This window comes from Vidua chalybeata, chromosome 11, assembly GCF_026979565.1.
Source record: "Vidua chalybeata isolate OUT-0048 chromosome 11, bVidCha1 merged haplotype, whole genome shotgun sequence".
NCBI classification, from domain to species: Eukaryota; Metazoa; Chordata; class Aves; order Passeriformes; family Viduidae; genus Vidua; species Vidua chalybeata.
The window spans coordinates 18384132-18412096 of NC_071540.1; the positions used below are offsets into that span (position 1 = coordinate 18384132).

Here is a 27965-nt window from a genome sequence, read left to right on the forward strand (position 1 = left end):
AACCCCAAAAACCCCAAAAAAACCCAGACCAAACACCAAGGGCCTGTGGGGGAAAAACTAGAATTTAATTTCTGTAGTACAGACCTTTCCCAGAAAAGCCAGGCGCGGGTCGGCGTGAAATGCAACACCACACATTGGTGGGGGAGTCTGCCCAGCCCTCCCAGCCATTTCCATCATTTGCCATCGTTTGAAACCTTCCACGATGACAACTCACCAGCAGAGCCCAGCTCTTCCCCAGAGGGAGCTCTGGGACACTGGGGCTGCCTGGAGTCAGGAGGAAGACACAGGTGAGAGGGATGGAGGGTGGTGGGTTGAAGTCACCTCCTCCACCTCGCCTCTGCCTGTGGAGCAGGGTGAGACCATGTGGACAGCTGGAACGAAGCCTCATTTTCCCCTTCCAGCTGCAACTCAAGGTGTGAGCACTGTGGTGTCACACGGAAATGACTCAGGTTCTCAATGCTGACCTGCCTCAATGGCCTTCATTTGGTGGGACATTGATTTATTGTCCTTGTGAGCCTCAAGTGACACCATTTGCTCTTTCCCCAAGGGCTGGTAGGCGAGCAAGGTGACAATTGGTGATTGGACATGACCACTGCTCTGCCCTGGGAGAGTGACACATGCGTGTGACGGCCTCTCCTCAGCCCTTCTCAAAATGTTTGTGCAGGAGCAGCCATAAATGCGGCTGTATTGACCCGAAGATGCAATCCAAGGCGTTGGAGCCTAGGCCTTATCTACATCACCTTATCAGCAGCGAGAGAGCGAGATGCACCCCGGGAAGGGAGGGGACTGCACCGGAGGGTTTGGCCTCGTCCCTTCTGTCCTGGCATGGGGAGGGGACTGCGGGCAGAGCTGGGTAATGATTTGTCATCGCGAGGACCGGGGTGTCTCTCTTTGCAGAGAAACCTTGGCCGTGATTGACAGTGGGGCTGTTTCTGCCACTTCCCTCGCTGTTGTCAAGTAATAATGAAGCTTTGTCAGTCCATCATGGACATGGATATGCCAGATTATGTCGACTCCTTGGACTCCTCTTATACCATGCTGGAATTCGACAACCTCCGCGTGCTCCCCAATAACACCGGTGAGATTTTTATTCGTTTTCTCTTGAATAAGCTCCACTACTTTTGCTGCCAAGATGAGCACAGAGGAAAGGCTGGTGGGAGGTATGGGGCAAAGGGTGGAAGGGGTAATATTTAAGCAGCTGACCTGTCAACCTCTGCTGCATCCGTGGTTATGTTTGGTGTGAAATGCGACCCCTTTGCTTGCCGGTCCCGCTTTGGGTTATTCTTTTTGTTGGCGGGCTGAGCGTCACGCCCTGAAGAGCCCACCAGGTTTTGCTGAGGTTGGAAGAGGTCTTCATGGCATTCCCTGGGTTTGTCCTGCTGTATTGCATATGAGAGGAGTTATTACCAATATTTCTCATTCAAACGTGTGTTTCTTTCCCGTATACGACCTCAGTTGTATTTAATCCTCGGGAAAACATGTCATCCCAAACGGCATTTGTCCATGACCGTGTGCCCTGTTTGGGTTGGTCCTGGGAACCTGGACTGAGAAGCAATATCCAAATCACTGCTAGCTCTGTATTCCTTTTCTGGCTACCAAGATGGGCCAACAGTTTTTAGGGCACAAAGGACTTGGCTGGGAGGCGGGAGTGTTTATATGCCGAGACTTCCGCTTGGTTCGCAGGAATAAAGCGCTTTGTGTGGCATTTAGTTTTTCTGCAGTCAAAAGTACTCTGACACAAAGTGAACTCCATCCTGTGAAATCAACTGCTCGCTGTGTAAAAATAAAGGGCATTTTGGTCATCTTGCATGAAACCAATCGTGCAACTGAATGAGATTCCAGCGTTAGCGATCCCTTTGGAGAGTTTTGGCAGCCTTTTAATTTGTTAAGAAGCTTAGTGAAATTAAGATGGGATTTTCGCATTTGCTCATTAACTGGCTCATCAGAAGAAATCAGAGTTGCAGTAAGGATATCACCTACAATATAAAATGATTAGACTTATTATTGTGGGGCATGGAGGGGAGGTCAGGAGACAAGTAAAGTTAAAAGGCCCAAAGGAAGTTGGATTTAAAATTGCCTTCTGTAAAGTTCTCGCTGTCCCCAAATCAAGGATTTTCAATATATATAATTTTTGGAAGCTCCAGCTAGACTGGATCTTATTCTTGCAGAAAGCTTTCCACCTCCCATCCTACTCCAGAAGTGTCATTTAACACAGATGTTTCGCTTTGTCACTTCCCGTTGAACAACGAGATATTTTTCATTTTTTGAAGCGGCACAAATTTCCCCGAAATTCAATATAATTTTGTAAACGAACCAGCGATGCCTGTTTGGGCTCTCTGTTGATTCACGCAGTAGAACTGACAGGTTGAGGTTTTTTTCTGAACTTTATCGAACTCGGTATTGTGTTATTTGTTTAGCTGTTAATGACTAACCAGCTCTCTCGGGAAGTAGCTGCTTTGAAATTAGCTTGTTTGTCTTGGGTAAGTGTCCTTTTCTACGGTTTGTAAAAATAACTTCAAAAAATACCTGAAATGGCCATGCATGGAAATCTATTGCTGTCCAGCTGAGTTCAGTCCCCCTGAGGTAATTCAAAATCACAGTTTCTTTGTGGCTTCAGAAATATTTAAAAGTTTCTTAGAATCAAGAAACAACCTCATTTTAGGTATGTTTTTATAACTATACTGGATTTTTTTAAGATTGCTTATATGTCTCCTAAGGTTCATCTGTATTTTCCTTACTAAATGATGACAGCTTTGCTCTCTATAAACACGAACAGGAAACGATGCAATATTTATTTTGATGGACTCAGCACAGTTTCTTACCTTCTGAACAATTCCAAAAGTGAAAATTGGAATATTTTCAAATAAGGTCATGCTTTCTTGAAACCAACTCTTTCCTTCTTCAGAACATTATTTCATCAAAATTTTGGGTGGATTAATTTTGTGGAGCACTTTCAGTGCTTAGATGTTTCTCCTTCATTCATCCTTCAAGCTGCTATCATTCTGAGATTTGCCCAGACATTTATTTTGGATTTTCCACCTTCAAATAGCCCACAATTTGCCCAATATTTTAAGATTTATTCCAAATAAAAAATAGAACGTTTTATGGGAGTGATATAAAAAAAAATATGTAAGGTTTAAATAGAAAGAATGGCAAAAGGAAAGGAGCAAAAATCACTGCTAATTCTGTCTTTCCTATGTGAAATATGTGTTGCAACAGCAGAAATTTTCCCATTCTGCACAAATTAGTTTCTTTCACCTTGGCTGGCACTACAACCCATATTTTAAGTTTTTATGCGTGGTTAATGCCCATTCCCTCACACTCCTCTCAGAGTTGTCTCGTTTTGGTGAAGATGTGAAGCATTGCTGCAATGCAGCCCCAGTTCTTCACTGGAAAGTCGGGGAGCGCTTTCTCCCAGGATGGTGCTCGCTGTCCTGCCTCAGCCCCACACTCCACACTGATCCTTGGGACTCTGGCACAAGGCTGGTGATGTCTTTCCCAGCCCTGCAGGAGTCTGACCCCGCTCAGACCGTGCAAAAGCCACCAGAGATGTTTTGGCAGTGATTTACCATCCCTCGAGCTTCCAGTGCCGGGAGCAGCACCTTCATCATCGCTCCAGTAGGATTTGGGGTCACTAAATCAGAGCTATGTTTTATATCTCAAAACCTCTTCTATTTGCTAAAAGCTGATGTAGAAAGAGGCTGACCTGCACGTGGCCAGGGTTTAAACCCCCTCCTGCCCTACATTTGTGTGTACAGGTTTCACAATGCTGGCTTTGGCACCGAGTTTGACTGTGTGTGTTCAAGCCCTAAACCCACACTTGTGATCTCTTCACATTCTAGCCCAGCACGTGTAATTTGGGGATTTGCTAACTCCAAATTATGTGCACCAAAACTTGGATTTCCCAGTAGATAAAAGCCACCTTGGAAAGTATTGCAAGACAATTCTCTTTTACAATGTGCATCTAGAAGAGCTGTAGCCAGTAAAGGAACTGAAAGGAAAAGCAGTGCAGGGGTCAGGTTTGATGAGAACATCCTCAGTGTTATTTCTTATCACTGTAAAACTGGCATTATCATCTCAGCCCTGGTTAGACAATGATTAACATACAGAGGTAGTAGGTACCAAAAATTTTGTGTGCATTTCAGTTGTGAACTTGGCTGATCCCAAATCTGGGGAAGCCACTGGGTGCTCTTAGCCTTAGGGAGCTCCCAATCTGCACACTGATTATATATAACTCACAAAAAAAATGGTCAAAACTTCAGATATTTCTGCCAGTGAACCTTGGGGGCAGCCCCAGTGAGGGGTCTGGCCACAAGCAGAGCCTCAGCTCAGCCTGGGAGCCACACAAAGTCGGGATGAGTTGTGGTCTCTTCCTGGAGAACAAAATCAAGTGCATCTCTCCAGTGGAGATTTCAAAGGCAGCGTGGCACAGCGGAGGAGCTGTTCAGGTTATCTCCTTGTGTCAGGCAGGGATGGAGCACACGAAGCAGATTTCACAGGCAGGCAGGAGATTTCACTGTGCTGCCAGGGATCCTGGCCTTCCTCTGCCTTTCCTCGCAGAGATCAGTCCAGGAAAAACCCAAATATTGGTTTGAAAGCTGTGTTGAGAGTCTCCTGGTGCCTGTGATATCAGCTGTGCTTTGCTCTTCTCTGAGCTAATTCTCATTTGGAGCCCATCATTAGCTGGTGATAGGATTTTGTAATTAAAAATTGCGATCATAATTAACGTGCATTCTGGATTAGGGCTTTCCTTTTATTTATTGAAATTTCTCTTCACATTCAGCCAATTCCACTGAAAAGGACACGTGGCTCCCTCCCAGGGTTTGAACTTTTAGCTGTGGAGCTGCCCTAACACAGAGCCACCCAACTCACTGGCGATTTGTTTGTGCTTCCATGGATACAAATGAGGGCAAAATTTGGTTTGCTAATTTCCAAGGGCCCTCACACACACAGTGCTGATGGTTCCCCCTCCAGTAACACCTGGTTTAAGGCCAGATTATTAATTTCTTCCTTATATCAGCAAGCAGATCCTCACGTCCTACTCACACAAAAGGAAAACAAGTCTTTTCTGAAGGGTAAATACTTTCCAACATCAGGAATATTTTGCAGTCTGGACCTGGATGAGGGTTCTGTTGGAGACCTAAACTGTTTGACCTTGGCTTGATTCCTCTGAAGTCTAGAGAAAGCATGAGTGGAGTGAAGAGGAAATTGGCTGCCTTATCTTTATTTCGGTTGTGCAAATTTTTAAAATGGAATCCAACACAGTGCATTTGTTTATGGTCATATGCTCCTTCAAAAAATGGATGGAACAACAGATGCCCAAATGTTCTGCAGTTATCCTCAAAGGAATGTTTTGTACAGTTAATTTAATACTAAGTTATTAAATAATATAAAATCAAGAATAATTGCAAAGAAACCCTCCTAAAAATCAACCTAAATTGCCATTAAATACCTCTGACATAGACAATGTTCCTAAAGGACACAAGTGTCACTTCCAGACAAACGTCAGGGCTGGGAGAATCTTACACAGAATTTGGGAAGAGGCAAATCTCAATTCCTGTCATTATGACCTGGGAATGATTTTGGTGCTGCCATTCTTCCTTGTCACATTGCTTCCATCTTGCTGTAACCCACTTATTTACTCATCCATACACCAGAAAGTGAATATGGACCAAAAGGGTTATTTTAGGAGGTGACAGGAAGGAAGTCTGAACTTTGCATTAGTGAAGTCTTGGCTAAAAATGTCTTAGTCTCAGCCTTAGCTAAGAAGCTGTCCAGTTTTTGAAAAACTAAAGCTTTGTTGACTTTATTTTTTTTTTTTTGAGGGGGTGTTGATTACAATTTTCATTGCACAGCAAATACTTTCACTGTAAATTTTTTTTACATATATTCACACACAAAAATAACCTTCTCTTGCTCTCTCTTTGTATATATTCTGTGTGTGGATTACCCAGAGCTATTTTTATGCATTATGGATCAGAAAACTCTCTCTAGGCAGATCAGGTGGCAATTCCTCCCCTTTGAGTAGTTTCCTCTAAGGAACTGCTAAGCTGAGCTTTCCCCATCTCTGTTGCGAGGATGTCCCATCCCAGAGACGTGTCAGGGTGTGCCTTGTCCCAGGGACTTTTCTGAGGTCACTGGAGCACGAGATGGGCTCCCCTGGAGCACAGAACATGCTCCCAGAGGTGTGATAAATTCATAAAATCATCCTTCAGCGAGTGCCCGGGTCAGGCTCTGCAAACAGATGGGGAGAGACAAACACTGTCAGCTGCCCTCTTCGCAAGGGTCTCCTCTCTTTTCCTTCCCCAGGCTGTGCCTCAAATTAGGAGGATGAAGAGGGCAGCAAGTCTGGTGGTTAGAGCAGAGGGAGAGGTTCCAAGGGGAGTTTTCAGCAGTGTGTACACACAGGGGCAGAGCTATTCCTGCCCCAAATGAGTGGGTGCAAATGAAGGACATGACAGAGGGCATTCATATGACCTAATTTTAGGTCCCTAATTTAGAAATCTGATCTTCCTGCACACCTCTGTTGCTTTCTAGTGGAAAGCAGTGAGCCTCTTCAGAGAGGATTTCAGAGGAGGGACCAGACTTAGAACTAAAGTGACCCCTCTGGGAGCTGCTGTCTCTGCCTTCCAGCTGCAGAGGAGCTCTCAAGAACAGTCTTTTATCTTCAGCACCTCTGTCATGGGAGTGAAGCAGTTCATTCTTTCTGCCTCTGCTGTTTCTTCTCTGCATTCTATTTATTCAAGTTAATGAGCTTTTTTTCCATTTCCTTCTGTGCAGACCAGCTTTGAACCATGTTCTCCAGGTATCTCATTGAGGAGGTGGCTCCCCATCCCTCAAAACCAAAAAACTCACATGCAAGTGAGGTTTCTTTATATCTCTCCAGGAAAGCAGTGATAATTGATAAATTCTCAGGAGCAGTTTGGGCTATGCAGCTTGAAATCTCTCTGATCACTCAAGTGGAAAAAAAAAAAACACCAATACCAGAATCAAAGGAGCTGATCTTGGGAAGAGCATGACCATAAATTGAAGGATGTTGAGATGCTTGAGCGCATCCAGAGGAGGGCAACGAGGCTGGTGAGGGGCTTGGAACACAAGCCCTATGAGGAATGTTTGAAGGAGCTGGGGTTGTTTAGCCTGGAGAAGAGGAGGCTCAGAGGTGACCTTGTTGTCTCTACAACTTCCTGAAGGGAGGCTGCAGACAGGTGGGGTCGGTCTCTTCCACCGGGCAGCACTGACAGAACAAGAGGATACAATCTCAAGCTACGTCAGGGGAGGTACAGATTGGATATTAGGAAAAAAAAAATTCACCAAAAGAATAATAAAGTTCTGGAATTGTCTTCCAGTGGTGGTGGTAGAATCACCATCTCTGGGTGTGTTTATAAAAAGACTGGACGTGGCACTTGGTGCTACAGTAGAGTTGAGGTGTTGGGGCATGGGTTGGACTTGATGATCTTAGAGGTCTCTTCCAAGCTCATTATTCTGTGATTCTGTGAAATTCAGAGGTTTCCATTGCAAGGAGCTCTAAATTGTCCCCATTCTCTGCCCGCAGAGGCCATCGCGGCCGAGTCAGCGAACACCAACCTGCTCCCCAACGGTGTCAGCTCCCTGTGCTCCATCTGTGGGGACCGGGCCACCGGCAAGCACTACGGGGCCTCCAGCTGTGACGGCTGCAAAGGCTTCTTCAGGAGGAGCGTCCGCAAGAACCACGTCTACTCCTGCAGGTACCGAATTCCGGCAATTCACAAACGCGATTTACGGACGTGGGAAATGATTTGGGGTGGGGATCAGGGGATTGTATCTCAAATGCCGAGTTGCCACACAGTGAAGGCCACCAGTAGGACTGCAGTTTGGTTTACAAGGAGTAAACTCAGTCCTATCTCTAAACTCAGTCCTATCTCATTTGGACCCCGAGACCTTCTGTGCCACGCATCGAGTGAATTCACCATCACTGCTTTCCCCATGGGGTAAGTTGAGGGAAACTCATAGACCTGAGAATCACAGAATGAACTAGGCTGGGGAAGATCTTTGAGATCCTCCTGTCCAACTGAAAACCTGAGGTTTGACTGATGTGTAAAATACATAAATACAGACCCTGGGTGTGGAGTGACACCATGACCTCGTCACAGCCCAGCAAGGGGAAGCCAAGGTGGCAAAGGACCAAAGCTCCAGAGATTTGATCTTTCTTGCTTTTCCTGGTAAAAAAACAACAGGCATCCAAGAATCTGTCACCTCCAAAGTCCTCTCACAGCTTCTCCGTTCTTGTTTTGAAATACAATTAATGATGTACACTGACTTATCAGTGATGATTTTATGAATATTCTGAGAAATATGTGTGGACCAGAGATGATTCACATCCACTCTGGCACACAGGTATACATTTGAGAGAGGTTTTTTTGCCAGGAGGAGGTCATAAATTATAAAGCTGCTATCTTGATTGACCTTAGAAAAATTATATTTATTTTAGCACAGGAGAAAGTGGAAAGAAATCCTGAAGCTCAGTACAATTAAGCCCTTCATCTCTAGTTAAAACCTGGAAGTTCTCTTTCTGTTCCAAAGGTTTTCCTCCTCTAAGGACATTCCAAATTTTTCCAATGCGAGTCACCCTACTTGTTCAAAATGTTCCTAGTGCCTTTATCACTCCAGGACACAGCCATGTCTCCTGAGGTGGCAGCAGTGCCCACTCACACAGTGCCCATCCCATGAACTGTGGGATTCCTGCAGGAGGAGATGAACTCTGCTACTGGTTTCTTTGAAATTTCAGCTGTCGGTCTCCTGGGAGCGGAGTTGTTGCCTCTTCCCAGGAATCCATGAATCTCTGTGATTATTTGGCAGCTCAGGGAAGATCCACAGCATTGAAGCCAAGCTTTTGTGCAAGCCCTTATTTGGTGAGCTCAGCCCAGCTCGGAGCTCTACTTATGGCAGACGTGAATTCCTTTGGAAGTCTTTGGGCTTTTGTACCTTTGGCTTTTCACCAGTCTGGGAAAGTGCCTCAGCTTTTACAGCCTGGTGGTCCCGGAGCAACCCACATCATCTCCTCTCTGCATGGAAGAGTCCCCTTCCATTGTCTCACCCACCGTGGGGAGAGCTGCCAAGCCTGTGTGGGCCATCCCTGCAACAGCAATTAGGAAATTTAGATTTCCTAAATCCCTGCTGAGTGGAGGAGGAATTAGGAGGCCATGGGCCTCAGAACAAGGCTGCAGACCCAAAGGGCTTGTGGCCCATAACTCATTTTTTTCTACGCAAATCGTAGAATAGTTAACAAGTGAAATCAGACAAACCCCAAGGCTGCACACCCAAAAACTGTCTGGAAGCGGGAGATGGAGCTCCTGCAAAAGCACAACTTGAGTCACAGTCATGTTTTCATGGCGAAAACCATCCCAATCCCTGCAGGGTGGGTGGTCTGCAGCCGCTGCGCTCCCAGCTGGAAGGAGCGGCGGTGGGGAAGAGGAGAAGCTGGGCCAAGCCAACGTTGATTCAATCCAGTTCTGGCAAACCTTAGACTCTTCTCTAAGGTCCTGCAGTGTGGAGCTCAGGGAGGTCTGGGGCTGTGTTTGGGGCTGCTCAGGGTGAGGGCGTCGCAGATGGTTACTCCATGTTGTATTTCCCATCTCCTCCCAGGTTCAACCGACAGTGTGTGATAGACAAAGACAAGAGGAACCAGTGCAGGTACTGCAGGCTGAAGAAGTGCTTCAGAGCTGGCATGAAGAAAGAAGGTGGGTGCAAAGAGACATTTCCAACCTTCCTGCTGCTGTCTTAGGCCCTGTTCCACTGCAGAGCATGGTGGGGAGCAGCAGCAGCACTGCCTGGAGAGATGATGATTGTGTGCCACAGAGAGATATTTTTTCTTGCAGCTATTTGCCATTTTATCTCAATTTCAATGAGAGCCCGGTGACATTATTCACCCATCCTGTGAGGCTGGTCTTTTAGTCCTGGGAAAGGGATGGGCTTCCTCAGGGATTATTTGGTCTCTAAGTGCTTTGCAATAGCAATTTCCTCTTTCCATACCCACTGGTTTGACTCCTAATCCTGCCTGTGCCAATCTCAGTGAGGATCTGCCACCTCCAATCTCATAAATGCCATCAATTTGCTGCTTCAGGTGGTATGGTTGGCTCAGCTGATGCTCACGTAGCTGCATGCAAGGGCAAGGTACAGGCTTAGCACAGAGCCTTAAGGAGTGGGAGCCTCTCCTCGGTGGCCCAGGGCACACGGGCAGAGCTCCAGGAGCAGGGTGACTCGTGTTCCCCAAGGCTGACTCATGAACTCCAGCAGGGGACATGACTCAGAGCAAAACCCTTTGGTCGTGCTGCTGGTGACAGGGTGACTGTGGAGCCACCACCAGCACCAGCACTGAGGAGCCAATCCCAAGTTGGCCGACACCTTTTGTTGCACTTCCCATCGTCTGTATTGAGGAGGAGCAGAGTTGTAGGTTTGGGTGCCAGTGACCCTCAGGATGTGCCCTTTCTAAAGGAAATACTGTCATAGTGCCTAATGCTCTGCAGGAAAAAACACCCATTTCTGTCAACCTGTGCCTACGTGCGGCTTCCCTGGGGAAGTCTGGGATCTACCACAGCACTTCTGCTCTCTGCTTGTCCAGTTCTGCACACTGGGAGGGCGTGGATGATCCTGTTCTACTGTGACTGTCCTTGTCTGCTGAGTGCCTGGCAAACTGGGGGCCCAACCCACCCAAGGTGCAGGTTGTTGGGTGATGGTTTCACACTCTTCACCCTTTGAGCTGTTTCACACTCTTCACCCTTCATTTGTGCTGTTTCCCAACCCACTGGCAGCTAAAAGATGAGGGAGTTTGGAAGTTTCTTTCCATGTCACCAAGTTCACCCAAGGGGTGGAATTGTGGCCCCACTGAACCCAAGGGGAAATTTGCTGTCGATTTCTGGTAATTCGTAAGATTTTACTGGTGATTAAATGATCTTTCCCATGTTCTGACCATATGTTTTCCTGGAGAAGAAGGGTGTTTTGAAACCTGGCATAAATCGTGGATGAAGCAGAAATGCCGACTGGTTTAATTTAGGAGAAATGGAGTAAATACAGCAGATGGAAAAACAAATAGAGCTCAAATTAATCAAGACAAAAAATAAGCTGATTTGCTCAGTTCTAGATGGGATAAAGCCAATTGCCAATGCTGCAAACTGCACTGCTTGGAAAGGTTGAAATCTTGTTATCAGATCTATTCTTTGAGCTGAAGCATGATTTTTATTGGTTTTTATGGTAAAAGTTATAAAACCTTGGCTCATGCCTCATCACTGAGTGCAGCTTGATGGGAGATGACTCATTTCAAGTTCCACATCGTCACATTCCTTGAAACTTTTTACTGAGTGCAGTCAGGTTGTGCGCTCGGAAAACGCTCCTGTGTTTGGCAAGGAAGATTTTAAAGCACCTTGAGCAACGGCTGTGCAGAAATTAGCTTAGCTGACCGGAGCTCTATCCCGAGCACATGTGCAGGACTGGGAAAGAAAAGTTCTTGCACAATTGTGTGCACAAAAAGAACACAGCTATTTGCTTTTGGGTGGTTCTAGATTAATATTAAACAGCATTGCGAAGCGTTAGGGAGAAGGAGAAGCCATGTCTTGGATGGAGCACTATTGGAGTGCCCAAATATTTGTACAAAATCTTTTGGAGCGTGCAGGAGCTGGTGCTGGGAGGTGGCAGCAGTGACATCCACCCTCTTGGCGCTCTGTGTCCCAGCACTGGCACAACCCTCTTTCCCTGGCACATTCCTTTAGGGCCAGCCCTCATAACGGCAGAGTTTCCAGGGTGTGGCAATGGCATTGTTTATCCACGGCAGAGGGGAAGGAGCGGCAAACGATCCTTTTCCCAGGCTGGCTATGACAATACACCTGGGGTGGGGTCAGCGGGGCTGTGTCACCCTCGCCGTGCCCCACTGACCCACTGCTCGGTCTCTGTGTGCTCAGCCTCGGAGAACTTGCTGTTCCCTGGCAGAACTAACTGATAAACGGGAATTTTGGATCCAGAGGGGCTGTTCTTTTGGTTTTTTTCCCCAGTCTTCATGTGTTGCAAGATGTGATGTGACATGTTTGGATATTTCTTTTTCTCTCTCTTTCCCTTTTTGGAAACTTTTCTAGTGGATAGGGAATTGCAATGAACCGTACAGCCTGGTAGAAGGGAAATTTCTCCCTAAAGAAAAAGCCATATAATACAAATACCTGAGCTACATGGTGACCAGATCTGCCTGGGGCTGTAGGATTTAGACTTGTGGCAGGGGAAGTTTAGGTTGAATATTAGGAAAAGGTTCTTCCCCCAGAGGGTTGTGGGGCACTGAACAGGCTCCCTAGGGAATGGTTGAGAAAATTACCTGTAGGATCTTTAGATTGCCTTGTTTGTACAGCCTGAATTTGATCCTGCATTCAGGAAGGACCAACACTGCCCTCCACAAGAGGCTTGTGAACTGAGATGGGGCCAGGCTCCATCAGCACTAAAGAGAGCAGGGAAGGGACAAAACCTGAGTCTTGTGGAAAGCCCACTTCCCAGATTTCCTAGAAAATAACTCACTCAGAATCACTCCTATCCAAACTGCATTTCTGGTATCAATAATTCACTTTAATAACAACCATTAAAGTTAGGATGAGGGGAGAGGGAAAGCTTTGCCTGAACAAAAACCCCTCTTATGTCCTAAACACCTCTGTGATCAGGATCTAAGATTTTTACAGGAAACTCACTCCTTTATTCTTGTGTTGGGGTTAAGGCTGGGGCTGTGCCAGAGGGTGGTCTGGATGTTTGGGGGATTTTCTGGCTGTTCCCCCTGAGTTCCTCTGTTGGCTCAGAAGGTTCGATTTCTATTGTCTTGCACAATGCTACCAGACAGGTTTTTGGTCACTGCAGCATCAGTGGCTGAGTAGAACACCAGGTACTTAAACACCCAAAGAAAACAGAGGGATTCTATTTTTAGCATCTCCCTGAGATCATGTTTAACCTGGAATAAATCAGCAGGGTGTGATTTCTCAAGTGAGCCAGGTCATCTCCTCACATGGAGCTGAGTGCCTGAAAACCTGGAAGCCTTTGGAAAGGCCAGCACTGCACTGTCAGGATTCAGCTTGCTGGTGGGAAAAAAATAAAATGAGGGGTTAATATTTAACCTCTCATCCCCTTCAAAGTAATTTATGAATGTGAATGAACTTCTTTAGTTTTATGTAGAAGTAAAAAGAATTGTTATATCACTTGCTTCTGCAACAGTAAGGAGGAGGGAGTGTTTGAGGGAGGGTTTGAGGCTTTTCTTTATTATTGTGAAATTGGACAGGTTTATAGGACAGTTTTATTAGTGCTTCACAGGGCCTCTATCTTGTTTCATACCTTTTGTTTACACATTTCTCTTGCCAGCTTTCAGAATGCTGGGACTGCAGTTTATTGCAAAGAAGGATGGAAAAGATAAAGGATCTTCTCTACCTTCAGTAGTCATAAATCAGCCCACAAGCCCATATGAAGGGATTAAATGTACGTGTACCATTGGGATTTATTTGCAAATAAAACACACCACACCTACAAAATCCAAGGTAGCTCAGGAAAAAAAGATTATTTGTGGATATAAATTAATCAGGCAGCAGGAGGAGTAAATCTGTCGGTGAAGACAGAAACACTGTGAGCACTGGTGAGTGCACCACGCAGGGACCTCCCTCCTCCTGTCCCTCTATGCCATTAATCACTACATTTCCAACCCCACCAGCACTAACTGAGGCTGGTTTTAGTGGAATAATGATGGAAAGAGTAATTCCTGTGTAGGCAAAGCTGGAACCTGTGCAGTTGCTGTGGAAAGTTACCGGTTTGCTGCTCTCCCAGGCAGTGCCTGTGCCCCCATTTCCTGGACTCCCTGGAGGTTCCTCATCCCAGGCTCTGGCCCTGCGTGGCAAGGCAGCGAGGACAAATAGTTTGGGAAGCAGGGGCTTGCTGCAATCCCACAAACCCTGTTTGCCCAGAGCTCGAGGCAGAGTGGCCAGCCTTGCTCTGAGTGACCAAACCCTTCCGAGGGCTCCCCTGCGTCACACGGAGGAGATGTTTGTTTTCCCGTCCTCTTCCCACAGCCAGGACATGCTGTAGCCAGGGACAAGTCCCTGGAGGGAGACTCAAGCATCGTTCTGCCCTCTCTCCTGTGGGAAAGCCCAGCTTGGGGCCACGCTGTCCCTGGTCAGCACCATCCTGGGGGCTCACGAGTGCTGACGTCCCTTCTTGCAGGGCTGGGTGGTTCCTTGTGGTGTTTTCTGGCTTTGGGAATGTGCAGAGAGGGGAGAAAAAAACAGGGGGCAAAGATTTTGCCAGGCACTTCAGGAAATAGCAGCCCCTGGGAGACAGAGGGATCCAGCACTGGGTTTTTAGTCCTTCCTGCGGGTTTGTTGAGTTTTATTGACAGCAAAGCCAAGATCACACCTGAGCCCAGCACCCCCAGGGCCAGCACGTCCCTCGAGCACTCCCACTGCCTCACCAGGAGTAACCTGTCCCTTCCCTTTCACAAACACAATAAATACAGCAATATAATCACTGCACAGTAATAGATTAATTTTTGTGGCAGGTGAAACATTAACTCCCCTTTGTATCTAATTCCATCACATCTTGGGTGCTTTCAGTGATAACACCCAAATCACCTTGAGAAAGTCACTCTGTACCATCCACTTACACTGGAAGATTGAGCTTATCAGAGCATGAGGGAAGCACTGAAATATGTGCCATAAAAACACTGGGGGGGAAAACAGGCTGAGGCTTCTCAAAGGAGTCTGTCTCATGGACCAGGTCTGCCTGGGATTGTAGGATTTACATAAAATCAGATGTGTAACTCGACTGGAAAGGCAAAACTTTCCCTTTTCTTGCCAGCAGAGATGCCCACCCTGAGAGCATGTGGGGGAGCATCTGATACAAATCCAGTGCAGAAGCTTGGATGGGGATTTTACAAAATAGTCAGTGATAGGGTCAGGCTTGTTTCTCCTGAGTGCTGGATGCTGCCACTCACCTTTCTGGTGGACCAGTAAAACCCATGAAGTGTCAAGATTATGGTTCCTATAACCACCTTCACCTTCAGGCTGAACCTCTCCTCAAGCACAGGGCAACTTATGCTGCTGTCTGAGGAGGGTTAGCAGAGCCTCCCAAAAGCTGTGTTGTTTTTTTCTCTAAATTGATGACAGATTGCCTCTCTGCAGTGTCCATAGCCTGAAAATGCTCCAGGGATGTGTTTGTGTGTGGCACCTTTCAGAAATGGATGCAGCCCCTCGCAGGCAAGGCTGGCTCTGAGGTACAAAGTCAGATCCCCACAAGCTGATCCTGACTGACAGCAAGGCTGAGCCCCAGATCTTGGAAAGTAAACTCCTGTTGATAAGGGGAGGCATTGATTTTTGTCACTGGTGCTTGTTTTTCTGCCCTTTCACTTTGTTGGCCCCTCATCAGAGGCAGGTTAGGAAAACAGAGCAGTGGTTGGACATGAGCTGGCAGAAAGAAACACCTTCCCTCAAATTGTGCAAAGCAGCACTCGCATTTTTCCTCTGTATGGATTCCCAGGAATGGGTCCTGATGCTCTAAAACAACACCCAGCAGCGAGGCAAAGACTCAAAAGAATGATGGCAAAGTAACTGCTGATTCTGCAGAAAGGGGAAAAAAAAATTGCTGGAAAAATCTTCTCCAGTGGCCACTTTTGAGACAAACCCACGGCGTTCTGCACCCAAGGGGTTAAAGCACAGAGTGAGTCGTGCTTTGGCAGCTCTGTTTGAGTCATTCCCCCAGATAAAGCAAAAGGAGTCTGGGATTGCTGCATGAAGGAGGAGAGATGTGCTGCACTGTCACCACATGCTAAATCCTCCTGCTCCCTCTGCTTCAGGGACAGGACAAGTGCCTTTCTGAGCTGTTTGTGGCCAAGATCTGCGAGCTGCCAGGAAAACACTGAGTGTGTTCAGGCTCCTTTCCCCAGCCCAGAGCTGCTGGACAGAGGCAAGAGGGCTTGGGGGAGAAACCAGCACTGAAACCAGGTTGGGTTAAATGGAAATTCTCCTTTTTTCTCTGCTGCTGTTTCACTCGGTGGCTGCAGTGGAGGTGAGTCAGCTTTCAGAGACTGCTGCAAAAATAAGCTGCTGAAGTGCAATCCATGCCTTCTGTTCCCTGTGCAGGGCTGATGGAGCATGAGGCTGGATGTGGCTCCTGCTTCAGGGGGAATGATGGTTTAAAGGGTGGAATGGGCATCAAAAATCAGTGGTTTTTTTCCAATTCACCATGGCATGTCCAGCAAAGGCTCTGGGCTGACCTTCACTCCGCTGTGGTCCCTGCAGTGTGTCCAAGGTCTGTGGTGTCGCTGGTTTTACCAGTTCAGGACACTGAGCTGGTTTCCAGCAGGGATTTGCAGCAGCAGGGCTGGTGACAAATCCTGGCTTGGTGCTGTCACTGCTGTGGGGGTTCCAGGCTGGCTGAAATCAGCTGAGTGATGGGCAGCACTGAGGGCATGGTTTAAGGGGGATTTAAAATTCCTTCTCTTTGATCTTCCTTCATGGAGTGACTCTTTCTGTGCCCCATGAGTGGTGATGTCCCCTGGGGTCACCACCTGCCATGCCTCAGGGGCAGGGGACACTCCAAGGCTGCTCTGAGGTGGCATCAGGGGACACTTTTCCAGCCCTGCCATGAGGTGAGGTGCAGCCCCAGGAGCAACCTGCTGTATCAGGAGCTCAGCACAGGAGCCCTCAGTGCAGCCACGGCAGAAAGGGTCCCAAAGGCCAGGGCTCCAGCACTGCCCAGTGCAGAGAGGTGACACCAACCCCCTCAATCCCCCCTGAGCTGCATCAAATCCAGTAGGAGCAGCAAACATCCCATGGGTGTTGCTCTGTGCCCCAGATGGCCTCATCTCCCTCTTGTGCTTGCTCTTCTCCCTCTGAAATGGCCTTTTTCCCTCCCCAGAGCCTGTTTATTCCAACATCCAATCACAGTGGAGGGTCTGGCAGGAGCAAAGCCCCATCCACTCCTGTTTAGGGACCACAAGGAGCAGCAGCCACTGGCTGGGGGGGATTTCTCACTGACACAACTGTCGGGAGTTTCTCATTGACACAACCACTGGGATTTTCTCACTGATAGAACCATTGGGATTTTCTCACTGGCACAACCTTTGGGAGTTTCTCACTGACACAACCTTTGGGAGATTCTCCCTGGCACAATCATTGGGAGTGTCTTACTGACACAACCATTGGATTTTTCTCACTGACAGAACCATTGGGATTTTCTCACTCACACAACTTTTGGGATTTTCTCACTGGCACAATCATTGGGAGTGTCTCACTGACACAACCATTGGATTTTTCTCACTGACAGAACCATTGGGATTTTCTCACTCACACAACTTTTGGGATTTTCTCAGTCACACAACCATTGGGATTTTCTCAGTGACACAATCATTGAGATTTTCTCACTGACACAATCATTGGGATTTTCTCACTGGCACAACCATTAGGATTTTCTCACTGGCACAACCTTTGGGAGATTCTCACTGACACAAGCACCTCTCTCTCTCCTTTCAGCCGTGCAGAACGAGCGTGACAGGATCAGCATCCGCAGGAGCAGCTATGAGGACAATGGCTCTCTCTCCATCAACATCCTCACTCAGGCTGAGGCCATGGCACAGCAGGTAGGACACGTGGGGACAGCCCCTCCAAACGGGTCTGTGGCTCTCAGCAACTCCAGCCCGCTAAACCAAACATGGCTGGAAGGTTTTTCTGCTCCTCCACAAACTCACAGGGAAGAAAATGCAAAATATTCAAAAGCAGACAGGAAAAAAATGCATTATCAAGGCAATGCATCCTGCAGGGAGCAGATGAACCTTTGGTGGGAGATAGAAAGCTGAAATTCCAAGGGCTGAGGGATGTTGTAGAGCCCAGGTCCCCTCCTCCCCCAGCCTAAATTGTTGCTGCACCCCTAAAATCTCACTGCATTCACACAGAATTTTATCCTTCCTTGAGGGAAGGAGAGCCACACTCTCTGTCCTGCTCTGAACATAATATTCCAGTCATGGTTGATTGTATCTTTCCACATAATTTCTTTATCAGGACAGAAAAATAATGTGAGTAAATCCACTGGGCTTCAGCTGACGCCGATTGCTTTTTTATTTCATGCTTCACTATTAATTTCACCCTGAGCGTCCCTTAAATTCTTATGCAAATATCCTTTCCCCACTGAAGCACAGGTCCAGATGTTGCACTGTTACATGCAGCAATGAGCATGCATTCCTTTTCAAAAATTGTTGGTGTTAACCCTCTCCATCCCTGTAGAGATCAAAAAGGGAGTTTTGTGTCCCTGACAGCAACGTGGGGGAGAAAAGCTGGATGCATTTCATGCATTTGGCTGCCTGGAGGGATCGAGGGGAAGCTGAGACACAGCGCTGCTAGGGATGGGAGCGCTGATTTTGTCCTGGAGAGCGGGGAAGGAGGCTGAGGAGGGCTGGGTGTGTGTTGGGACTGAGCACCACCTCGTGGAAGCTGCTCCACGGGCTGAGAGTCGGACGCAGCTGAGCGCAGAGAGTCCAACCACAACGGGGACATCTCAGGGCTCCGATGGGGTGAATCGCTGCTGTGGAGGGTGATAAGACACGGGTTTTGCACCAGTACAAACACAGCCGGGTGGTTTCTCTTTCAGTATTTATCCCTGAGCCCCGTGCACAGCACAGACATTGCCATGAAGAAGATTGCCACCATCAACGACGTGTGTGAGTCCATGAAACAGCAGCTCCTGGTGCTGGTGGAATGGGCAAAATACATCCCGGCCTTTTGTGAGCTCCCCCTCGATGACCAGGTACAACCCCATGGCCCTTCCTGGTAAATCCAGTGCCTCCGAAAGGAATTCCCAGCTGGGCCTCTCACAGGAGAGCCTGGCATTAACAGATCACCCTATGCAGAGCTACAAACAACAGGAGAGAAAGAGGGACCAGAGTTAAAAATAACTGCAGTAGCCAAAGTCCCTCAAAATATAGATTTGGTCAGTCCAACCTGCAAAAGATCCAGTCAAAAAAAAAAAAAATCTGATTGTGTCAGACTGCTGCAGTTCTGAATTACAAGGCAGTTCTGATTTTGCCTTTACTGGTACCTAATAACTGATTATGGAATCTGATTATTTCCTAAGAACAAAAATTACTCAAGCCCCTCTTTGCTTCTCATTTAGTTTGCCACGAATGTAGCACTTCTCAAAGTGAGCATACACTGATATTTTCTAGCCCTGAACAGAACTTTATCTGTAGATCTGCCAGACCTAAGCAAACACTAAATGGGGCTTAATTAAACAGCAACAGCTCAGCACTCCATCCTCTGCTTTTCCAATAGAATCTTATTTCTTTCTCCTGTGCCACCTCCAGGTTGCCTTGCTCAGAGCCCACGCAGGGGAACATCTTCTCCTCGGGGTAGCCAAGAGGTCCATACCATACACTGACTTCCTGCTATTAGGTAAAGTAGTGAAACACACTCCTGATTTTATAATTCACCCCTCCCAAGTCATTCTGCATCCCTGAAGCCCCCCTACATCCCTGAAACCCTCTCTGCACTCCTGGGCGTGGGCTGCACATCTGGGTGGAGACACAGTGCTGGAGTAAAAGGGAGCCAGTAAATTCACTGGGATTTTTTTAACTGTTCCCTCACTGCTTTGAAATTGTGCATGAGAAAGCCCCAGTGCTTAAATGGCATCTCAAACTGACTTGTTTTGGTTTTGTACCTGAAATTGCCAAGGCCCAGGCAATGGGTTTTTGGGTATGGATACTTGGAAACTTTGCAGAAATGTTTATTAAAAATTACAGTGCAAATAGGTGCTTCCTTTTCACGTAGCTCTCTGCCACTACAGGTGGGATTGTTCTTGGAAAAATGAGAACACTGAGAATGAGAATACTTCACATTAAAGAAAAGAGAGAGTGATAACTTTTTGTGAGAAAAGAAAACCAAAACCAGCAGTGCTTACAAACAGGTGCTCGATGTAAGACAGGGCAAAGCAGAGCAGAACATGGAGCAGGCTGTGTGCACAGGGTGGGTGCACTGATGTGCAGCTGAGATTAATAAGGGCCAGGGAATGAGATCTGGGGCTTTCTTCTCACTCGTGGATCAGATTATAAAGCTGCAGACTGGAAATTGCTGCAGATGGCACTGGGACTATCAGGCGACCCTCCTTTGGGAACTGCTGGATGAAACCAGAGCTAGAGCCAAAACCTGATGGGGAATTTCTCATTCCCAGGGAATGATTTCATCATCCCAATGCACTGCCCAGAGCTGGAAATCGCTCGTGTGGCCACCAGAATCTTGGACGAGTTGGTGAAGCCCCTGCGGGACATCCAGATCGACGACAACGAGTACGCCTGCCTGAAAGCTATCATCTTCTTTGACCCAGGTGAGATTCCCTCTGACTGCCAAGCACGGGGCTTGCACAGCAGCTGGGGGCTCTCCAAAATCCAGGAAAACCCCTTGGAAGCAGCTCTACATCTCAGCCTGCCCGTGCTGCAATGAGCAGCACTCGGTCGTGCAGTTTTGAGGCAGAAGTGACCTGTTCCTGAGCGTTCCACACTGTTTAGCAAGTGTGAACCCCAGCCAGGCTGATGTGCAAGGCTCTGCAGGCCCTGGAGGAGTTTGGCTGCTGCAGGAGCCTGGCTTTGGGAAAGCCCATCAGCCTGAAATGCAGGAGATGATCATTAAGGACATGCATGCCTGTATTAATTATGCATAAGCAGAGAGAGGCAAGCAAGCAGCAATGTGGAGTGTCCATAAGAGTCCAGAGAGCACCATCAAAAACCACAGAGAGCTGGGCAGCTCAGAGTGCCCAGAAATATCAGGGATCTGCTAATGGGTCTTGCTGGAAGCCAGCAGCAACCCAGGGCAGGGCTGATCCACAGGATGGAGAACAGGGAAACACTGAGAAAAACCAGTTTGGTTTGAAGCTTTGCTGTGTTTATTCCAGGAGCACAGGGGTATCTCCCTGGAGCTCGGGGAGGAGATGGGAGAACAATCCCAAGTCCAGACAACGCCCTTTTGTCTTTTAGCATGGAGAAATCAGAATATCATCCATTAATTACTGTTTTTTTTTCTGTATTCACTGATTCAAAATCAAGATCCAGGAGTTTCAGGAACATCATGAACTTTGGCTCCCCAAAGCCTGCTGTGAACAGAGGAGGGGGTGCTTTCATCAAATTGATTTTGACAAATTACCTTCTCAGCTGATCAGTGTCTCCCTGCAGCTTTAGATCAATGTGACAATGAGGTGCTGAGGCTGCAGCTGGAAGGAGGAAGTGTGAAGTGAAGTTCATCCATGCTAAGGAGCAGGAATGTCCTCAGAGCTTCCCGCTGACACACAATCATTTGTTAACCACTTTATCTAATCTCTTGGCACTACAATCCCAAAAAAATGTGGTGCCTGTGGATTCTTTGCAGGCAGTGAAGGAAATGGTGCAGTGATCCAGAAATCTCAGGTTTAGATAGCAGCAGAGACAGGAGTGGGAGGCTGTAAATGATAAATGCCAGCACTTCACCCGACCCAGGGACAAATTTATTTACTTAAGCAAAGCTGGACCAGTGGTCCTTGAAAAAAAGGATTGACCACAGGTCAAAGACAGGAGAGCAAGACAAGAACCTGATGCTGCAGCGAGTGTAGTCACAACATACAGGCACTAAAACTCCTTGCACTTAGTGGTGGCAGCTGTGAGTCAAAGTTTTCAGGGGAAAATTCCAGGCTGTTTCCTTGGAAGGATAAATATTTTAACTTCTAAATTTTTCCCCTTCACTGATGGCAGTAGGCAGACACATCCATGTGAAGCAAGCTCCTCTTTTCTTACAGTTTCCCTTCAATCTCTCCTCAAATTACTGTTTCTCCTCCAGTTACTGCTTCCCTTCCAGTTCCCCTCACTGTTTCCCTGTTCCATGTGAAGCATTGGCAGCCCAAGCTGCCAGCTGATCTTGGAGACCCTGTCAGAGCATCACTGCCATCTCATCCTTTTCCCTGCACACAGCCTGCCTGTGAGAAATGATCCTCACTCCCAAACATTTAGAAAGGTTTATTGAAACCTTATCAAAAATACAACAGAAGACTGAATAGAGAAAATATTATGGTGCTGGGAGCAGAGGATTTTCCCCACCATGTGCTCATCCACACAAAGGAGGTTTTGCCTTTTAACCCTTTAGCCCCTCCCAAAGTTCTGTCCATTGACTCCTTCTCTGCTGTCCAGTGGTGATAACTTCCTGACATCTTTTTTGGAGGTCAGCTGTTGCCATAGTAACAAGCCAACCCTCCCAAATGTCCCAAACCCAGGCCACCCCTGATAACAACACAAGGGGGGGTAAAACACAACTATAAACCTATAAAACATCTCTTAACATACATACAGGATATTTGCCTTTTAATTGTGAGAGTCAGCCATCGCATTCCTCGCCTATCACGCTGCCTGACAGGCCAAAATCTGCCTGCACAGGCCAGCAATTAACTCCATTCCCCCCTCTGCCAGACTGCAAGGGCCTGAGCGAGCCGGGCAAGGTGAAGAACATGCGCTTCCAGGTGCAGGTGAACCTGGAGGATTACATCAACGACCGCCAGTACGACTCGCGGGGCCGCTTCAGCGACATCCTGCTGCTGCTGCCGCCCCTGCAGAGCATCACCTGGCAGATGATCGAGCAGGTGCAGTTCGTGAAGCTCTTCGGCGTGGCCAGGATCGACAGCTTGCTGCAGGAGATGCTGCTGGGAGGTACGAAGCCCTCCCGGGGAGGGGCAGCCAAGCTGGGTTATGTCAAAGCTGTTGTGGGGCTTTGCGTGCGGGTTTGTGTCTGCTGGGGGGGGTTTATGGAGGGAAAGGGTTGGGGGTGTTGAGCCTGGAGAAAAGGAGACTCAGGGGTGACCTTATCACTCTCTACAACTCCCTGAGAGGTGGCTGTGCTCGGGTGGGGTTGGGCTCTTTCTCCAGGAACTGACAGAACCAGAGGTCACAGCCTCAAGCTGCATCAGGGGAAATACAGGTTGGATATTAGGGAAAAGTTTTTCACAGAAAGAGTGATAAAGTTCTGGAATGGCTGCCCAGGGAGGTGGTGCAGTCACCATCCCTGGATGGGTTTAACAAAGCCTGGATGTGGCACTGGGTGCCAGGGTTGGGTTGAGGTGTTGGGGCTGGGTTGGACTCGATGATCTTGAAGGTCTCTTCCAACCCAGTGATTCTGTGAATTCTGTGAGGACTGAGGGAAAGGGTTTTAAGCTGAAAGAGAAAAGGTTTAGGTGGGATGTTGAGACAAAATTCTTGCCTGTGAGCGTGGGGAGGCCCTGGCACAGGGTGCCCAGAGAATCTGTGGCTGCCCCTGGATCCCTGGAAGTGCCCAAGGCCAGGCTGGATGGGGTTTGGAGGAACTTGGGACAGTTGGTGGGATCCCTGCCCATGGCACGGGGTTGGAATGAGATGAGATCTAAGATCCCTTCCAACCAAAACCATTTGACGAATTGCAGCTTGAAGGATCCTTCTCACTCCAGTCCAATCCCAGAGCCATTCTTTCCAGCCTAGCCCTGGAAATCTGAGAGTCACAGCAAAGCACCACTCTGTGGTGTGGCACTCGACTCAGGTCTCCGACCTAACCGAGGCAGTTTAAGGAAGACAGCACATCTTTTGTTGGAAATGTGTACAAGCTATAACTTTGTGGGAAACCTGGAGAAGAGCAGCACTTGGGACACACCCCCAGGCAGAAGAGAGCAGCTGAAAGCCCAGGGGGCTGTTCCTACACAGCCAGGGGCTGAGAGCAGGGGGAGGAAGCAAAGATGAGCCATTAACCTTCACCCACAGAGCTCTTCCACATCCTCTGGATGAAAAAAGATTTAGCCCAGAGCATCTTGTCAGGAACTGTGCAAGGAATGATGTCTCTTCCCAATCCCACTTGCAGGAGCCTCTGCTGATCTCCAGTACCAGTCAGCACCTCCCAGCCTCAACCTGGAACCACTGCCAGGACACGTCCTGCAAAGCAACATGACCTCTGTGATCCACACTGCTCCAGACCGTATGTCCCCCTTTTTGCATTGCTTTTTATTTTATTTTTTATTTTTTTATTATTATTATTTTATCTCTATTATTATTTTTATCTATAAATTTTCATTATTATTTATTTAATATTACTTATTTTTAGTATTATTATTTTTATTTATTAATTAATTTTTTTGTTTTTAAATTATTTTTATTATTTTATTATTATTTTATTATTTTTTTACATTACAGCCCATTTTCACATTATTTACATCATCAGTGCCAGCATAGCCAAGGAACTGGGCAGCAGACACAGCTCAGGGGAAAAAAAAAAGTTTATTTATTTATTTTAAATGTTGTTTATTTAAAAAAAAAGTTTATTTATTTTTAAAAAAATCATTTAAGTTCTTTGAGTTTATTGAAGTAAATGTAAGTTTAGTTAAGTTCTTTAAGTTTATTTATATGAGTTCAAGTGTTACACTGGAATCAGAGCTCACAGCCCCCCTGGCTGACTCCTTTCCATGATTCCAAAGAGAAGTTAGGATTTTTAATGGTAGAATGACCCAGGGGGGCTTGGAGATGTTACTGAAACAACAAAAGACTGGGAAAAAATGGGTGAAAAATCAAGATTGAGTGTTTCTCTGGATTTGGCAGCACTGGGAGAGGCCACAATAGAGGACAGATGGTTCTTTATGGCAGGAGCTGCCTGTGCTTGCTGCCAAACAACAGGCCCTGAAAACAAGACCACCTCCAATCACCCTGGGCACTGCTGGGGTCTGGGTTAAGGCATTTATCCCCTGTAGGACCATGCTCTTGGAAAAGGGAAGTGGAACAGGAGGTGGAATTTAACAGCCACTGCCATGTAATCACAATGTCCTGTACTCACAGTCTCCCTCCCTCTGCCAGTTACAATCATTTACCTCCCATTGTGTATTTTGCTGTTTCTCGGCTATATAAATGTTGGCATCGTTTATTTTAAGTGGCTTTTATTTAGCTTTTAAGCCCCTTTCCAGCAAAGGAGATTAGAGAAATGCTGTGCTCTGTAGATGAGGTACAGTGGGGCTGCAGGCTGAGCTCCTCTCTCACAAGGAGATGAAGGATTGAAAAGCCCTTGGGGGCATTCCCCAAGTGCAAAATACCGAGAAGAACTGGTCCATGTCTGCCAGTCCACCCTGTGCCTCCTCACAAACCAGGAAAGAAGGATGTGCCAGGATCCCCCAAGCTCCTGCGCTTGTAGGATGGTTTGCTGATTTCTATTGAACAGCAGCCAAGTCCACGTTAATTCTGTCTCTTTTCTCTCCCACAGCATCTCCTGAGACATCCCTTCCATCTCCTTCTGCCAGCACAGGCAGTGAAGACTATAAACTAGGCTCTAGCGCGGGGCCCAGCACCATAGTGCAGCTGCTGCCTCAGCCAGTGATGCCCAAGCAGGAGATTTTATAGGGAGAAGGAGGAAGGAGGAGCTGGGAGCAGTGTGGGATCCGTGCTGACAGTGAACCGGGCCCTTTCTCTTTGCAGAGGCCAAGCACAGCACGCCCCTGCCTGCAGCCGCCGCTCCCACCCTTCCCCGCCTGTGAGCCCAGGGACAGGGACAGCCCGCAGAGGAGCCTCGCCACGGAATTCCCACCACCAGCACCCCCACGGCACAAGGATTGGGGTGGGTGCCCTCCTCGGTAGGGCCAGGAGTGCCAGCTCGTCGGGTTTCCAGACTTTGTGATCCCTGCTCGGTGCCACCGTGCCCCTTCCGTCCCGGCGCCTTGCACAGCTCCTGGAAACCCTTCATGCACACAGCGTGGCCTGAATTGGGATGAAAAGGTCTATCCCCAGCACAAATTCTAACAAACTGCACTCCCGTTTCTCCTGTTACGCTTTAGGAAAAATATCATCATCATCCTTAAAGGCCATGGCCTTATTCCACCCAGAGGGGCCTTGTCCCAACAGGGCAGCCAACACTTAATGCTGTCCAGTTCTTTTTTATAGAAATGCCAACATTTTGCTATTTTCCATAATTTCCAGTATATCCAGAGTCCATTTGTGAGGCAGTGGGTGGACTCTGCCTTGTGAGCACATCTAACACCAGGCAGCAGCAAAGATCTCTGCCTCTCACCACGGCTGCTGCTCTGGTAAACCCCCAAATGAAGGCTGACTTATCCCAAACCCTGCTCGTTATCTCCTGCAAACTTCTACCGCAAACATGTGCCCCAAAATACCTTTTCCCAGTACACTGATGTGATTTTTCTGGAGTTTTCTGTTTCTTTCTAATGTCTGCAATGTGGCTCTAAATTAGCCAGGAAAAGGAACAGGCAAGTCTGTGAGCCACTTTTTATAAAAAGGGTTTGTATTTAAAACAAAGTGCTTCTGCCTTAATGGAAAATTCAATCAGCAGTTAAACAACAAATTAAATAAGCCCAGTGCTGACTACACAGCCTCAAGAGTTCCCCAAGTGCTGTCGTTGTGCTATGGAGTTGATTTGAATGAATGAGACCTTATTACAAAGCAAATGATCAGATTTCCACAAAACCTAAGCTCATTTGTGCACCAACCTCTACCAAACAGCCACTGAGGGATCAGGAGTGGCCGTCCTGAGCACTGGGACACGATGGAGAATTCCTGGCTCTGACCCTCTGCACAAATTCCCAACCCACCCCTCCCTGCTGATGGCAAAGCCGAGCTGGTGGAGCCCAGAGGGGCTTTGGGGAGCACCTGGAGCTGCTCAGCTGGAGGAAACACAATCCCAGCCACTGAAAGGGAACTTGGGAAGAGCACCAGAGCTTCCAGCAGCAGGGGAATTTCAGCACTGCCATTCTGCAGCACCAGAGAGAGCTGAAAGCCATCAGAGAGCGGCTCGAGTTTCACCTGGATCAGAATGTTTGCTTTTTCTCCTGCCTCTGATGAATTTGAGCTGACTTTTTATGCTGATAACCCTGATTTGAAACAGCTCTATCTGGAGAGCATGTTCCACTGCAGGCATTCCTGCTGCATGACAGACGCAACTGTTCTGAGCCAGCACTGCTTCCAGTGCCTCCAGCAGCTCCATTCCATTCCTCTTCCAGACATTAAATGTACATTTATACTCATTAATGGTAAGAAAATAAATCTATGGGGGAAATAAATTCCATATTCTTGTATTTCATCCAGACAGTCTGCCTTTTTTCTTGAATTCAAAACCAAGTTTCCAAGGTTCTCCACTGATTTCTCCAATACAGATATCTATTTTTCATTAAAAAGAATCACCTCTGGCTGCAAAGCCTGGCTTCCACTGGATACTGATGGAATTCACAAACTAAGAAGAAAATAAAGTCCGTGCACCAGTGGATATCACACTCAGCCCCCAGTGTTCAGCTGGTTTGGTGAAGGTTTGCAGCAAGAATAATTTACTGTCTAAAGGCCCAAAATGGAGAATTTTGCTGTGAATCTTTCTGGCTTCCCTATCTCAAACCCCGCTCTAAATTAAACCAATATTCTTATGCAAACACACCTTGCAAGTGACCATTTTATTGCAATTGTGGTTTTGTTAACAAAAGAGGTTCAAAGCCATCATTTAATAATATTTCCCTTGTCAGTTGTCAGCTGCTTATCAGAATGAGGCACCTCAGGCAAGAAAATATTAAATATTTCTGAATTATCCCTTTCCTTGCCAATTCTAATATGTGATTTAACACTGAATGTGGGGCCAATATTAACTTTGTGCTGCACTATAACATAAGGAGAAATTGCAGAAGTATTTTGGAGGTGCAAAGTTTTGCTTCTGTTATTAAAAACCAGCCTGTGCTTGCTTTGATGCCTGCTGGATAATTTCCAGGGCTCTGGTTGGGGATGACAAGAGTGAAGTGCAGGACAGGAGCAGATGTGCTACTGGAACACAGGCAGGAAAAAAAAAAATATATATATTCAGAACACAAAAAAACATGACTAAGTGAAAGAAGCAGAATAAAAAATTAATAATCTTGTCACTGAAGAAGTACCAATCACATTAAAATTAGAATTGACCTGTAACCCTGTTCAGAAGAAAAAAATAATACATATACAA

At 47.2% G+C, this 27965-nt stretch overlaps 1 protein-coding gene across 2 annotated transcripts; it reads left to right on the top strand.

Annotated features, from left to right (window-relative positions):
* The first annotated feature begins 393 nt into the window (after positions 1-393).
* LOC128793810 (hepatocyte nuclear factor 4-beta-like) lies at positions 394-27068 on the top strand. Of its 2 annotated transcripts, none has more exons than XM_053953225.1 (10): positions 394-1078; positions 7553-7724; positions 9622-9716; positions 17508-17614; positions 18619-18774; positions 19331-19418; positions 20194-20346; positions 22448-22684; positions 23859-23972; positions 25454-27068. In XM_053953225.1, the coding sequence occupies exons 1-10, from the start codon at positions 964-966 to the stop codon at positions 25510-25512; spliced, it is 1296 nt and encodes a 431-aa protein (XP_053809200.1). In that variant the 5' UTR covers positions 394-963; the 3' UTR covers positions 25513-27068. The 2 variants fall into 2 exon arrangements, with proteins under 2 accessions (XP_053809200.1, XP_053809199.1); XM_053953224.1 differs by having other exon boundaries at positions 395-1078; positions 25242-27068.
* Positions 27069-27965: the final 897 nt, after the last annotated feature.

Bases quoted from the DNA above. Each gene is read 5' to 3' on its own strand.
- LOC128793810 (XM_053953224.1), top strand. From the start codon at position 964: ATGAAGCTTTGTCAGTCCATCATGGACATGGATATGCCAGATTATGTC. The intron at 7,725-9,621 runs GTACCGAATTCC...ATCTCCTCCCAG, and splicing joins AACCACGTCTACTCCTGCAG to GTTCAACCGACAGTGTGTGA. The intron at 18,775-19,330 runs GTACAACCCCAT...TGCCACCTCCAG, and splicing joins AGCTCCCCCTCGATGACCAG to GTTGCCTTGCTCAGAGCCCA.